The 16,656-nt window shown below is 42.8% G+C and overlaps 1 protein-coding gene across 1 annotated transcript in view; it reads right to left on the bottom strand.

Annotated features, from left to right (window-relative positions):
- The window catches only part of drd2a (dopamine receptor D2a), a 115,494-nt gene that overhangs the window by 42,565 nt on the left and 56,273 nt on the right, over positions 1–16,656 (bottom strand). Inside the window, exon 2 of the mRNA XM_083772717.1 lies at positions 8,635–8,955. Within this exon, the coding sequence (XP_083628843.1) occupies positions 8,635–8,922 (288 nt within the window). The 5' untranslated portion in view covers positions 8,923–8,955. The remainder of the gene's footprint in view (positions 1–8,634; positions 8,956–16,656) is intronic.

Here is a 16,656-nt window from a genome sequence, read left to right as displayed (position 1 = left end):
GGCCTACAAGAGAGACGAGGAGGGGGAGAGAGAGAGAGAGAGAGAGAGGGGAGGCGTAGGGGGTAAGAGATTCTCCTGAAAGATATCTCCCACATCCTGTTTTGGAGACCTCGACAACACAATATGGATTACTGCTACTGTAATTTGATCGGAGAAGGTAATCATTGAGGCTCATTGAAAGCCATCCGAGGATTACACTCCCTGCAGTCTTAGATTGCCTCGCTCTCTCTCCCCGTCAGGCAGTGTGGCCCACCGGTGGGTGAGAGAGAGAGAGAGAGAGAGAGGGGCCTGGCAAAAGTAGCAAACGTTTATTTGATGCTTTTGTGAGATGCTGGCTGTTCAAGTAGGCAGTGAATTTACCAAAACACACAAAAAGTAAGAATATGGAGATAGAAGGTTTATGCCCGACAGCGACGATATGCAGTACCGTGTTCAGCCTGGGTCCTCTGACCCGCCAAATTTACCCAAACCACGTCCACCAAAACAGCACAGTTCAGCACGTTAGTCTGACATACCAATAGTCCGACATACGTTTAAGATTCACCCACCCCTCCCCTGTGCAATTTCCAGCCTCTGCCTCAGCCAATTGATTGCCATGGCAACCCCACACCTGCAAATTGATTACTTAACCGCTCCACTTTTCACAGTCAGTTTGCACTCTTCAGACACAGGCAGACTGGCAGATACAGAGATCTCCATGTGGGACACAGACAGATGGTTAAAACTAGGCATGTGGAAAATAATCGATACGTATCAATTATCAATACATCGATATAGACACGAGATGCGTGTCGAATCAGCCTCAGTGATGAGATACACATGCCTAGTTAAAACGGGTTCTATGACAACGGTATTACAGTAGGTTCCCAAGTAGGCCGGTGGCCGACGGGGCACAGGTCTAGTACTATAGAACAGGGCTTCTCAACGTCTTTGGCTGGGGACCCCCAGAAATGCTTTGGCAATGGCAAACACCAATACCTGAAAGAACGGAGTATTATGGCAGATGACGCTGGTTAGGGCTAAAATAACAACATGAATAGAGCCTTTTCACATTCCACAAACTAAGTACCGGAGCTATTTCTTTTATTGCCGTGGCTGTGCAGGAGTCAAGCTGTCTAGAGTGTTTGCGTGAGTGTCTGTTGGACCAAATTAATCAGTAGGCCATAGAAGTACATGTGTAAGTGTTTTTCATCCTAACTGTCATCATGTTATATGAAAAACCAACTGTAAGTTTATAAAGTAACTCAATTGGGTTCTGAACTGATCAGGCTGAGACGTGGTGTGGTATATGGTGAGTATAGTCTATGCCAGTCTATGCCATTCCGATGCCGCGTGATGTATCACATGAGCAGATTTAATTTACAGTCATATTTTGAATTGATACACTACTGTTTTATAATGTTATTTATCTTCTTGCTACACTTTGCAAGCTCGTAGATCTGCTATCTTCGCTGAACATTTGCCCCAGAATAGGGATGCTTAGGGTTCAAGTTATTAATCATTAAACGGTATCTGCTAACGGGTGTGGGAATAACCCACGAGCTGGTCTCCAAGGAATGTCTTTCTCCCCAGTGTTATTTCCTTCAGCAGCACATTTACAGTATGTCCACCGTGTATGTTTATATTATGTTTAAGCAGCTAGTGTATTGGCTTAACATACTCTTGTCTGTTTTTAGGGTTCTATTGCTGATTTTAATCATTTTGAAAAATAAAAAAGCTCAAATATAGATGAATTATTGTTTGTTTGAATTGTTATGAAATCATGTATAATTTATCCGCACCTTTTGTAAGTTTTGCATACAAAGTACATCATTTCCTGTTGCTTGTTCATACTTAGGCAAGGTCGAAATGTTTTATGTTGCTGCTATGCTGTGAATAAAATTGATTTTGAATAAAATTGATTTAGAGGAATACAGATATCCCACCCTAGAAATAAATCCTAAATAATATGATTAAATTGAATGAATAAATGTTAAGATCTATGCTGTTGATCCTCTTGTCGGTGACGTCTGCGAATATCAGCACCCTCTATAAAGCAATGACGTGCATACAGTAGATGCGCACTAGCCTTCCTCACACAAGAGAGCAGATGAACACGCGCATTAATGCTTTTCACTATAGTCAGAGATGGGAAGTAATGGGTATCTGTACTTTACTGAGTATTTATTTTCATTTACTTTTACCCATTACATTTTAAACACAAGTATCTGTACTTTCTACTCTGTACATTTCCAAAACAGCCGCGTTACTTTAGGAAATGCGGGACTGCAGAAGTTCTCTCGCTCACTCGCTTTCTCTCTCTCCCACACACGCGTCATGCAGCGGTGCTGTTGGTGTTGTCTGGCGCTGTTAAGGTGTCGCTGTTAAGTTACATCTATTTCCTGTTAATAATAAACAGTGTAAAATGTGTTGCATAGGGAGGGAAAGGAAAGACACTTTGTTGTGAAAGGACGACCACCGGAAAGGGAGTTATGTTACTGTGATGTTGACGCTGCACGCAGGCTGCAGCTATGGCTATGTGAGTCTCAGGGTCTGGTCGCCGCCTCGCCGGGTATTAAAATATAATTACGAGCTAAAATACGCCACGAAGACTTCCAAACCAGAGGGTGATACACAAATGGACTAGAGTAAAGCTGCACACGCAGTCACTTGAAGATGACAAGCAACTGCTCACCGTCACGTCACATACAGTTGAAACACAAGATGGATAATAAATGTATGTTAAATGTACGTTAACTTAAACGTTACGACTTGAGCTGAATAGCTCAATGAGGAGACTGTAAAAAAAAATGAGGAGAGGGTGGATAAAAAGGGTGGATAAAAATAAATTTACTTTATTTAGAAAAGTTAAAATAAGCCAACAGAGTCTTCATCAGGGCAAGTATGAACCACAGATTAGTCTAAAGTGCATACTGTATACAGTATATCTGAATAGGATGGGGTAGGTCTATGTTAACCTCACGTCACAACTCAACCAGGCTTTCCAACTCAGCTGGAGCTCTTATTCAGTCCTTATTTGACTATGCATGCACCTCCTGGTTCTCTAACATCTCAATGTCACAAAAAACTAAGCTCCAGACCTCTTAGAACAAACTAATCCGACTCCTTCTAGGCCTAGGGCCCATGACCCACCTTTACGCAACGCAATTTGATAGCATAGGTTGGCTCAGGGTAGAAGACAGAGTCAAGCAACTGAAAATGGGACTAACCTTCAAGATTGTAAATACAGCCCTGCCATCCTAGCCATGGTTCATGACTCTCGTATTCATACGAGTCATGAAGTAACTGCATCCTGTTTTTGGCGCTCGCTGCATTTACAAAATTTCCGTATATATAAACATTCGGAATTCAAATATAAAGTACTCACAATTTGTCCCACGGGTGTTAGTTAGTTGCAGCTGCAGCGATTAGAATTTCTGCATCCCGCGTTGTTTAATAAAAAGCATTTTTATCCGAGCTGTTTTTTGCCATTGGCTTTCAACTACGCGCCCCTATCGGTCGGGAGGAGGGTGGCACTCGGTGTGTTCGATATAGGTACGCTGACCGCCCTGCCAATACAGACTAATAGGCGAGTGCGCTCCCGGTGTGCAACTGTGAATTTCCCAAACGAACCCCGTTTGAAAAAAGTAGCCGGGGCGCTCGGATAAAAATGATTTTTATTAAAGAACGCGGGATGCAGCAATTCTAATCGCTGGCGCTGCTACTAACTAACACCTGTGGGACAAATTGTGAGTACTTTATATTTGAAATCTGAATGTTTATATATACGGAAATCTTGTAAATGCAGCGAGCGCCAAAAACAGGGCTAAGTTTCTGCATGACTGTCATGATAATCATCATGGCAGTCATGTTTCAGGGCTATGCCATCCATGCCCTTAGTGCCTAGTTACTTGACTGATTACCTCAAAAAGGTGAGCAATTCACACAGACATCACATAACACTAGAGGGAGAATGAATAATAATCTGGTGCCACCCATGTTTAGAACAAATATCGGTAAATGCACCTTCCACAGCACAGCCACTCATGTGTGGAATGCCCTCTCCCCTTCCCTCAAAACAAGCAAATCACTGGTTTTCTTTAAAAAACGTCTGACAATTCATCTGTCACTGTCATCAGGTCAAAGGAAGAGAATGTGATTGCCCCACCTCTTTATCGTTAGTATAACCTTGTGTCCCCACCCTCTGCATGATGGTGTCTGGCACCCAAAATAAAACCCAAATTATGTTGTGTGCACGCACGCCGCAAGTACCTTTTTCAAATTACGGCCCCTGCCCCTCCAAATGTCCCTGGGGCCAGGGCTATTCAGATACAATCAGGGCCACTTTTTAGGTAGTGTGAATGGTGCCGCCGCACAGAGCCTCACGCATGCGAGGCCTCACGCTTTCTACTTTCCATCTCAGAGTCAGAGCTAAAATAGGCAGCGGCGGTTATTAGCGCTACGCACGAAGGCTAGAGGCCCGAGAGTTCTCCCTGAAAAATGTCTAATATCACAGCCCATTCTGTCGCAGTTGATTTTTCACCTATTATTAAGGTGAAAAAGGGGGGCCTCCGACGGCCGCGCGTTGCTTCCTCCTCCCAACCGGCATCATCTCTTCATCCTCCCGTTAAGCGACCCCCGGCCCCCTGTTGTCCCCGTCTGTGCTGCGCAGTGCCGTGCAGGCTTGCGCTGCAGAATTAGAGCAGATCTACAAGGTCACAATGCATCGCACTGCGACGCATTGTGAGCTTGTAGATCGGCCGTGCCACCGCACAACGCAGTCGAATTATACACACAATGGAAACCAAACAAAAACAAGCTGAACACTATGTAGGCTAGTTGAGTGCACAGCCGCTCCGCTCACAAACAAAACGACTAGTCACTTGAGTGAAGTGAAAAGGTAGGCTGTCATGTCATGTGGGACTGTGTGTGGACAAAAAAAAAGGTTTTATTTCAAATAATTAGTCACGCATGGACCGACGACCTCTCTCTCTCTCTTTCAGTCTGTCAGTCCAGTCAGTGTCATGATTTCACAATCTTCTAATTAAATTTTGATCGATCACAAACTGTCTGCAGGCAATCAAGCAAATGTGATACTTAATATTTATAACATAACAGCAACACATGCAGCTGTTCATTTTACTTTTAATATAACCAGTAATTTGAGCTGCAATACAGGGCAGAATGGTTGGGTGGTGGTTTCTGATTATATCAGTTATGATCAGGGCAACAGGTTTGTGTTCCATCATAGTCAGCTCTTGATATAGTGGCTCCCATGAAAACAAAAAAGAAACATAACACCAGAGTAACACCCTGGATAAACGAGCATACACGCTCACTGAAGCAAGAATGTCGTAGAGTCCTATTCTCTACCATTGAACAACTTTTAAACCCCCCCCAGTCCTACAAGCAGTCATTCCCGGCCTCTAAAGCTAAGTGTAATGAGTTTGCATGCTTTTTTGACAACAACATTTTTAACATTAGAGCTGATATTATGAATGGTGCTGCTGCTAGCGCAAACCTTCAAACAGCAGCTAATGGCCAGGGTAGATCTCTCCAGGGGGAGCCTATTATCGTTCTGCGCAATTGATGAAGACGAACTCTGCAAAACCATATCACAGATGACATCATCCTCCTGTTCATTGGATACAATTCCCACCACCTTTCTCAAAGAGGTCTTAGACAGTGTGATTGGAGATATCCTAAAAATTGTAAACAGCTCTCTACAATCAGGCGTCTTCTCAGACTCACTGAAGACTGCTGTAGTTAGGCCCCTACTCAAGAAACACAATCTTGATCCCGCTGTTTTGGGTAACTATCGACCCATTTCAAATCTACCCTTTCTGGGCAAGGTTTTAGAAAAATGCATCTTCCATCAATTGGATGTGTTTCTACAGAACAATAATGTCCACAATAAATTCCAATCTGGCTTTAGGAAAGGTCACAGCACAGAAACAGCACTTGTAAAAGTAATGAATGATCTTAGGGTGTCTGCTGACAAGAAACATGTATCCGTTCTCTTACTTCTAGATCTAACGGCTGCATTTGACACGATTGACCATTCAATTTTAATACAGCGTCTGGAGCACTGGATAGGCCTGTCTGGTACGGCCCTGTCCTGGTTTTCCTCCTACCTATCAAACAGAAGTTACTTTGTCAATCTAGCCGAGTTTGACTCAGACAAACATGACATCAGTTCTGGTATTCCACAGGGCTCGATTCTTGGCCCTCTGCTTTTCTCCTTGTACATACTGCCATTGGGCGAACTCATTACCAATCACGGAGTCAATTTTCATTTCTATGCTGATGATACCCAACTATATCTTTCTGTGGCTCCAGATGATCCCTGTGCTTTAGACCCGCTGTTGACCTGCCTGTCTAGCATCAAATGTTGGATGAGTGAGAACTTTCTCAAGCTAAATGAGGATAAGACAGAAGTTCTCATAATCGGTTCTAGTGAGCAGAAAGAATCATTAATAAGCAGACTTGGCAACCTAACTGTAGAAACTAACAGTACAGTAAAGAACCTGGGGGTTATTATTATTGATTCTGAATTGAACTTTAATTCACACATTAATCATGTCACCAAGATTGCCTTTTTTCACCTTAGAAATATTGCACGAATCAGAGCCTATTTGTCCTTGGACGATGCAAAAACGCTAATCCACGCCTTTGGTTTCTCGGCTTGATTACTGCAATGCACTTTTTCCAGGACTGCCTAAGAAAACAACTGACAGATTACAACTTGTCCAAAATGCAGCAGCCAGAGTTTTAACTAGAACTAAGATGAGAGAACATATTACTCCAGTTTTGGCATCACTGCACTGGTTTCCGGTTGTTTTTAGGATTGATTTTAGGATTGATTTTAAAATTATTTTACTTGTCTATAAAGCTCTCAATGGTCTCGCACCTTCCTACATACATGACTGCCTGCCTAAATATGTCCCAAACCGCCCCCTAAGGTCTTCCACCGCCGGCCTGCTCGCTTTGCCCAAAAAAATGGCAACTAAAAAATACGGGGAAGCAGCTTTTTGCTTCTACGGGCCGTCGGCATGGAACAAGCTCCCACTGTACCTTCGTCAGGCAGCCTCTGTAGACATTTTTAAAGCTCAGCTCAAGACCCACTTCTACAACATTGCCTTTAATTGATCTTTTATTTTTTATTTTTCATGTCCTCACTGTACTGCATTACTGCTTGTTTTTTTATGTCGTTGCCTTGCTTTTCTTTTATTCTCCATTGTTCTGTAAAGCACTTTGAGCTGCATTTCATGTCATGAAAGGTGCTATACAAATAAAGTTTTATTATTATTATTATTATTATTATTATTATTATTATCTGTATTCGTTGTAGAGTAATACATAGACATGTTAAATTGCTCATATAGATCATCAGACAGTGTCAGCCCCAGAAACCCCTCCTGTGACAGCTTGCTTGACATGACTCATGTCATGTTAAGGCTTCATTATTTATAATAATGATCAAACATGTGTAAAGTAAAAGTGTAAAACATGCAGTATATTTATTTGTTCTTCACATTAAACCTTGTTATTTTTTAAATAACTATAGCTTCCTTACAACAAATAAAATAACATAATGTGGACCACACTGTACACACTGTTAAGCTGCAAAATTGGGCAGTGCATGTAAATGTATTACTCATTGGAGATGAGAACCTGGCATAATATTTGTAGGAAAGTGAAGGCAAAAGTAAGTATGAATTTATTCAAAAAATTTGCATGCGCTAACGTGCGCGCACATTGTTCCCCCCAACATATCGCACAGGGCCTCGCATTTCTCCCAGACGCCTCTGGATACAATCATTTAATTCCCTTGGTCGCTCAAATCTCGGCTGAAGTGGATTTCTCAGCTGGTCTATATGAGTGATGATTTGATAGCGTGAGAAATATGATGTGTGGCGTGAGGGGGTGTGAAGAGGGCCAATTACGTGTGTCTCATGCTCATTGCATGAGAGTTGGCAGCTCTGCCGGTGCATGATTCATGCATACAACTATGTATAATAGTCCACTAGTCCACTGTATAATAGTTTCCACTAAGCTCTGTGGGGTGTCCGTAATTTCGTCGATTCACTCCTCCGGGATTTCTGATACGTTCACATCACTCCTTACTTTTTATTCATGTATCGAAATCACCTCGATTACGTTGAAACATATGTTACAGATTAGAGAGTGCCCGGAAACAGCAGAAGACTATTTTGTTCAATTTGGTAGCTTGCCTGCGTATAACACATTTTATTCATAGAGTGCTTTTCAGGATACTTGCTTTTCAGGAACATCATCGGTAGGCCACGTTTGGCAATTTCAAACAAGATTTCAAACTTTTGTATTGAACCTATACAAAGCAGGAAAGGGTCTGGGACTCTGGGTCATTTTAACCACTTTAACTTTTATGTTATACTTTTGCTATTTAAAAATCTTGACATTTTATGCAAATCATTTTCAACCCAAATCTTTGCTTCTGGGGGTCCTTGGAACAGAACATTTTGAGATGGTGGTCCGTGGCCAAATACGTATGATTTTGGAGAAAAGGTTTGAGCACCACTGATATAGAAACACATACGTTTTCCCAGAAAACAGTTTTGTCCGATTCAGAAGACATGTGTAGAATTGGGTCTTAACGGGTGGCGGAGGCCTTACCTCCAGGTAGACGACCCAGGGCATGACCAGCGTGGCCACCAGCAGGTCGGCCACGGCCAGGCTGACGATCAGGTAGTTGGTGGTGGTCTGCAGGGCCTTCTCGCGGGACACGGCGATGCAGACGAGCACGTTGCCGAACACGATGACGAAGATGAGCAGCATGAGCAGCATGGCGTAGTAGTTGTACGGGTGCCGGTGGGGCCCGCGCTCCGTGTCGTTGGCGCCCCATAATGTCCCGTTGGTGTCCAAGAAGGTCTCGTTGTAGGCATACTGGGTGAGGACATCCATGAGCTGTAAAGTGATGACGGCCAGAGGTGGGCCCTGCGGCAGGGGGAGAAAGGAAAGAGAATGATTTGATCAGTTATACAGAGAGAATGAGAGAGAGTCCCATTGTCTGTAGGCCAGTCGTTTCCAAAGTGGGGTCCGGGGACCCCTAAGGCTCCTTGAGAGTTCCAGGGGTCCCCAGCGAAATGATAATTAGCAACCAAATGGACAATAGAGTTTGGTTTGAACACAGAAGGAGAAGAAGAGAGAGATTGGAGAACGGAGGATGTTCCCTGGACTGGGCCTCATGCAGCCCTGTGTCTTCCCATCAGAGGCCATGCGCCGTTTAATCTTGTTTATTTGCTCAACATCCTTATTTATGTATGATGGACTACATGTTTCTGTAATTGTATGTGTTTTCTATGGACCATGAGTCTGCAATAAAGGCATTCATCCACCCACTCACTGTCTCACCCACTCACCCACTCACTAGTCTGAACATTGGATAAAATAAAGATAAAGATAAAAAGAATAATCAAGCATTAAAGTACACACCTCTCTCCAAAAATCCAAAAGACCCAAATGGGTTTCAGGTCAAGAACCCTTGAAAATGTTAAATGTTAGATGTAATTGATCTCAAAGAAACAGGCAAGTTGTTCCAATCTGATGAAGCTTTAAACTGAAAAGCACGTCTCCCAATTTCATTAGATGTGGGTACAGAAAAATAAAGTTGTTGAGTACTGTATGTCTAAGGGGGTATCTAGAGTTATATGTAACTAATAACTATAACATATAATTAAATATGATAATTAAAGTAAATGCACTTAAAAATGAAAAGCAACCAGTGGAATTGCCTCCTCGTTTGAGGAGTTAGCCAATTTAAGGTATCATACATGACACAGTGGTGTGTGACACCTCAAGACAAATCTACAGATACTATTGAACACAACATTTAATGAAGTTACCGCGACTAAGACTAAAAATATAGTTCATTGGGAGGTAAAAGGGAGATGCTTTATTGTGGTGGTATGGTCCCGTTCGGCGATCACCACGTGCACGCGTGCTGGGGGGGGGGGGGGGGGGGGATTCTGGGCTGTCAATCTTGCATCAGGGCCCTGTCGACATTCCCTCAGCCACTGAATTGTCCATTGTGCCCTGTATTGTCATAAAATCCTGTATCTATTGGCATTGTAGCCCCCCTCTCTCTAATCTCCGCCCCCTCGCCCTGTTGTGTGGCAAGCTGAACCATAGCTGAACGGTGTGAACGAGAATTCACACGACTTGCGTTTTTAAAAACCTTACTCATTTGCTGACTAAAGATTGAACATAAAACTAATGGAAAGACGAGGCTTGCGCTCAACATACCGTACAAGAACAAGCTACGAGGAAGAGAGCTTTATCTTGGCAAAATCAGGGACATTATGGACACAATCACACACAGAATGGAAAGATGATTTTGACAGCTACTGCCCCACTTTCACGGCTACAACTGATGCAGCGCAGTAGCCTACTGTATAATTGAAGAGCGAGCCATTATACATGTAATTGCTTCCATAGCGAAATCTGCGAATCTGCAGAAATATTTCATGTTTATTTTACATGTGCTGGTTACAACTGCCGATTCACATCCACAGACTAGTGCAAAACTGAAAAGCTGAAAAACTTTTTCTAGTTGAGTGCTGCACTGACTGGGCTGTTGACAATGTAGGCTACAGTAATGTATTTGATTGCCCATTTGCCTATGATAACACATGGTAGGCTATGATTCAAGAACACTTAAAACACTCTTATCGCCCAGCGATTTGCAGCTTCAGAGCCCATTTCAAGGTGACACAACGCCATCTTGGTTAGTGCTAGATATAATAGCATGTAGCCAAAAGACCACCGAGAGGATCCACAGCCACCAGAGGTATGATTACTTCTAATGCGACACGCGGCGGGACCGCGATGGGCCGTCAAAAACACAATATTTTGTTAGAATTGGAATCATTGATTTAGATTAAGAATTATTCATGTTTTAAGATTTTTGATCCCATCTATTTTGACTTGAGAAAAGAGGCCGCACAGCTCGTAGTCACGATGCTAGAAACTTTTATAAACCAACGTTTCGGCAAGCAGGTTGCCTTCTCCTATTAAAATGGAGCTGGACCACTTTGGATGACGGACTAGCCGGAAATGACATCGAATGTTGCCCAATAGACGCTACCAGGCTGTAGACTGGTGCGCTCTGTAATGAAACGAGTAATGTTCAGTCTTTTGATTAATCTCCTTCCTGGGCGTTGGGCGTAATTATTTAATAGGACGGAGACCTCCGTCTTGGCCGGCCAGAGTGTTATTTGAGTGGTGCAACCACTCCCTTACGGAGCTATGTGTGTGGGTAGCTGGCTGGCTGGCTGGGTGGGTGGGTGGGTGCGTCTGAGCACAAAAACAGCATGGTTGTTTTTACCACCTGTGCACACACAAACACACACGCACATATTAACTGTATGATTTCGGTTGTCCCAGTACAGTACAGTGACAGTACAGTAGAGGGACCCCCACACACACACACACACACACACACACACACACACACACACACAGAGTTGCACCACTCACTTCACACGGGTGTGATTTTTAATTTATTGTTAAGATCCACGTTCAAATAGCTGGCTGTGTAGATTGACTATTTTAATAAGCTAGTTAATAGACAGTTGACCAGCCTACTCTTTTGCAATGCAGTGGCATGAATCATTAGGGACCACATGTGAATTCTATAAACATGTTAAATGGCTTTCATATACTTTTAATATATAGGCTATATTTGTTTTTTTGTTTTGGCTATTTTCTGGGTGTTAATTTAAACAAATTATTACATGAATCAAGAACACTTTAACAAGATACAATACAATGTAGATCGGGTGATTTGTTAAGATTGGGTAATCTGTTAAATCTGTTCATTGAAAATAGCTGATCTGCAAGCTCACTACTAGATGGATTACAATAGTGATATATAAATAAAATCATGAAATGACATGACCAGCTAGTGCTAGACACCCAATTTAAATAGAAACCTCATACAGTAGATTATATAAATGTGTATGTGGCTTAATTAAATGAAGAGTGCTTGGCTGTTATGCATCCACGGTTGTGTGCACCGTCAGTGCACGTTTGCTTGATACTTGATTGTTTTGATAGACAATAAAATCTAATTGTATGATGTATCTATTGTCCATCGTATATTCAACTGTATCAAGCCCTGCTCACAGCGACTTCATACCACTGCTTAGTCAAAAACAATGACAATGAGCACAGACCTGTTCCATGTCAGCTGTGATGGCTGAGTGGTCTGCTCAATTTGACAATTTGTCTTCAACACATTATCTTTGTGATAGGAACTTCTTAAACACTTGAACCCTAGCATCCCTATTGTGAGTAGAACATGACAACGCATCAATGTGACTCGTTCGCTTGTACATGTATATCGGTTATTTTCAGCTGAGAGTTTTGGTGTAGGGGGGGGGGGGGGGGGGGGGGGAGCTGACCAAGTACGGAGCCAGCAGGTTTACTAAGCATTGAGGGTACAAGTGCTTAACGTGGAAAATAGACATACACATATTCATGCATATTGCGTAAACAAACAAATATTGATTTAAACATGATGACAACGCTGTCAAACAAGTCTAGGTCTAACTTTAATATGCAACACAATTTCATATAATATGTAGTGGAGATCACTGCTTAATCTCTCTCTCTCTCTCTATCAGCTAAGGGATCCTTAATTGGCGTTTTGAAGACCTATGTAATAAACTTTTTGTAATATTCACAATGAGCCCTGACTAATCCTAAGCTGCTGGACTCGAAATCTAATGGGGTTCCCCCACGCAGGTTTGAACCCTGCTCACAGCGACTTGACAAGATTCATATAGTCCAAAACATTACAAACCCACAACCTCTTCATCTGAATATTATGCTAGACTGTAGTGTGTCTGTAGTTTAACACAACAAATAGAACATGGGTTTTCAACCGGTGGTCCGGTATTGTACCTGATTTTATTTTTCTTCCAATTATCAACATTGGCCATCATCTTCAGTATAAAACTGCTTAATTTATAAAACACAGAATGTCTTTTCATACACAACCAATGAACCAACCAAATGTAGCCTGAACGTATGTAGCTTGAACAAAGGCCAGTCTACGATGTGGGCCTATTTGACAGTGCAGTGCAGAAAGATAATTGCCTTTTGATGCACAATGAGCATCAGCTGAATACAGACATGCATGCACCCGCCCACCCACCCAACACACCCAACACACGCACGCACGCACGGACGCACGCACGCACGCATGCACATGTGACAAGACATTCCATTCTTGAACACAAACCATAGTAAATGTGCAAACTTGGAAAACTCTACAAGTGCTTTGTGATACAGATCACGGGTACAGGAAGCATCGCCTTCTCCATCTCAGACACAGTATACAGTCTGCAGGCCCCTTATGACTGATTTATGGACATTACCAAGGCTTCCAAATGAGCACAAGTAGTTTACGTTTGTAGCCAAGCTGTATAATAGCATCCTTAAGATGTCAGTACTTAAGCACCTTGGTAAGGACATATGAACTTATGTCCTTAGCTAATAGGTCAACAATTCTGTCGTGCCTAGCAATATACTGTGCATTCCCTTATAAATATACATAGCAGCCATTCAAAATATGTGACAGTGTTTCTGTAACTGAAGTGTGGTGATGGTGCAGACAACGAGGAGAACATTGTATTAGGGTACCACAGAGAAAGATTGAGTCTGGTTTGAAGGACCTGTAATCTGGCTTTGTACTGTACTGTAAAGGTGACTATACTGTATCCTCATCAAGTGCATCATTCATGTGACAGTAGCACCATCTATGTGGGTGCTAGTGTGCTTGAGCACCCGTGAAGAAATAGGAACACAAATGAGGCCCCCTGAGCTTCCCTCCCCTGTGACTATGTCCTTCTGTCACGTTGTCACACCGTTACGGGGGTGGTGGGAGTTGCCTGTCCCCTTTTACCTCAGTTCAGCCATTCAAATGCTAATCTGCTGGCTTTTGTTTTAACCTCAGCCTCTGGTATGAGATACGTTGTGGTCTGCATCGGGAAGGCAAGCTAGCTTTCCCTGTAGTTTTAAACCAGTGGAGTGTTTCACATGCACGCACACGCACGCACGCACGCACTCACACGCACTTTCCAAAAGCCCTTGAATATGATGGAATATGATTAAAGATTACTGTGATTATGGTAAGCTCACATGCTCACATTTTTTCTCTATTTCTTTGATTTGCGGAACATTTTTCAGTTTGTGCGGGACAGACGGTGTAATTTTGAGATGCGGATGGGTGGTTCCGACCATAGTGGTGGTCCTCAGGTTGCTCTTAGTCAGGATGGTGGTCCCTGGGTCAAAATCAGTTGAAAACCCCTGATATAGAACAACTACTTGATACACGGATCATTCAATCACACTGTACTAATGTATTGTGAACTGCATGGGCCTTTACTGAAACACGTGGGTTTCAATCACACTTTTCTCACTGTCATTCTGACAGGAAGCTGTTACTCACACATTTAGTGAATCTGAAATAGACAAGACCAGGCGTGATTCTATTCTACGTCTGAGCATAGACATGGTAAAACCCCGCCGCCTCTGATTGGCCTACCGACACTACCCGTCTTACCAGACTTTCCGAGGTGGATTTATGCTTTCCGTGGTGGGAAAATACAAGTACGTTATAAACAAGAGAATGACAGCTTGGCACGCGCAACAGAATATTTTTGTAGAAGACGCAAACTAATATTGTTTATGCCATTTGCTTTGATTGAATAAGATGACGCTCCAGAATGTATTTTTGTAGAAGAGGCAAACTAATATTGTTTATGCGGTTTGCTTTGATTGAATGAATAAATATGATTTGATCTGGGTGTTGGATTGATGGATGGATGGATGGATGGATGGATTTTATTTTGTCATTGGACACAAGTGTACAACGAATTTAATCTGTTGGCATCAATCCAAATGCAATACAAAAGGGTAGTCATATAGTACTGCAAAAGTTGTTAGTATTGGCAAGAGTAAAAACAGTAAGAAAGTTTATGTACAGTCAGTAGGAGTTCATATTGACCTGGGGGGGGGCAGACGGATTTGCTTAAAGAGTTCAAGAGAATAATGACTGAGGGGAAGAAGCTGTTTCTGGATCTACTGGTGGCATCTGTAGCCCTTTCGCCTCTGTGAACAGTCTGTTGTTGGGGTGGGAGGCATCCTTAATGATACTGAGGGCCTTAGACCGGCTGCGCTGCTTGTAGATGGACTCTATTGTTGGCAGTGAAGAGCCCATGATACGCTGCGCAGTTTTCACCACCCTCTGCAGTGATTTCTGCTCCACAACAGTACAGTTTCCATACCAAGCTGTAATGCAGTAGGTGAGTGTACCCTCGATGGTACAGCGGTAGAAGTTCTCCAGAGTCTGGTTGTGTGTTCTAATAAATACATAAAGTGTCTGTGTTGATTATCGTGTGTCTGTCTCCAGACTCCATATTTATTTATGCGCTGGTCTGCAGTTTTCCGCTGGGGCTGTGAGTGTTTACTGACAGGCTAATAGGCAATTATAAATGATATGTACCCATGTGTATTGTCTGCTAGCCTATATAGATACATATTAGGGGCTGGCAACAACAATATGCCTATGCTATATTCAAACTATGCTAATTATAGCAAACTAATATTATACTAAAAAGGATAAAGATGAATCAAGGGTACTTTATACCAGGGGTCGGCAACCTTAGGCACGCGTTCCAACGATGGCACGCCGGGTGGTATCGGCTGGCACGCTGCCAGATTCTGGGAGAATATATATATATTTTTTCAGTATTAAATTAATTGCAAGTCCCCTTGCATGTGCATGTTGTAAAATAAATGATCCCTTCTGCAGTATTCATGCTGAGTTTTATACCTAGGTGCCGCTCACCTATATGCGAAGCATTGTGAGCTTGTAGATCGGCTGTTTTCAACGCACAGAGCGGGGCTGTTAACATTACGTCATATTCGCAGGACGCCGGTGTGTTGCATGTGCGACTGCACTCGTGTTGTTGTGGCTCCGTGTGAGAGAACATTGCAAAGATGGCTAAAAAGGCCAAATTAGATTCCCGAGCATTCCAGCCCACATGGAGAGATGAATATGGATTTGTTCAGCAGCAAGATCGCGCTGTCTGCGTTTTATGTCTTGAGAATGCGTCACTTTGAAACTAGAAACGAGAAATCTTTCAAAGATACGGCAGACAAGACAGAGGCAATAAAAAGAGCTTTGTCCGCTTACGACAAGCAAACCAACACACTGAAAGCTTTTCCCACTGCTAAACACCATGGCACTGAACTAGGGGATCTCGTACTGAAGCCGTCAGCGGAGGCCGAGGCTGAGCACCGCATCGACACCACTGACAATCTGAAAATACATCGGTGACCTGGAATCTGAGTTCTTGAGACGATTTGTGGAGTGTGGACTTTAGGAAATATGGCGACATGTTCTCTTTTTTTGATCAAGCCCGACAGCTTTGATTGACACAAGTTTGATTCATCTCACAATAGACTGGCTGGGCACACAGGATTTGGAAATGCAGCTGATTGAACTGAAAAGTTCAGCACTATGGATGACTAAGTTTGCAGTGCTACGCAAAGAGTTGGAAACTACAGCAGTGAAAAATCATTCAACCTGCATCTACACGTGTTGGATATCCGTACCAGACAAATTCT

Source organism: Protomyctophum parallelum (assembly GCF_964188405.1).
Source record: "Protomyctophum parallelum genome assembly, chromosome: 9".
NCBI classification, from domain to species: Eukaryota; Metazoa; Chordata; class Actinopteri; order Myctophiformes; family Myctophidae; genus Protomyctophum; species Protomyctophum parallelum.
Note: the sequence above shows the minus strand (reverse complement) of the source record. Positions and strands in the feature narration are given on the sequence as shown.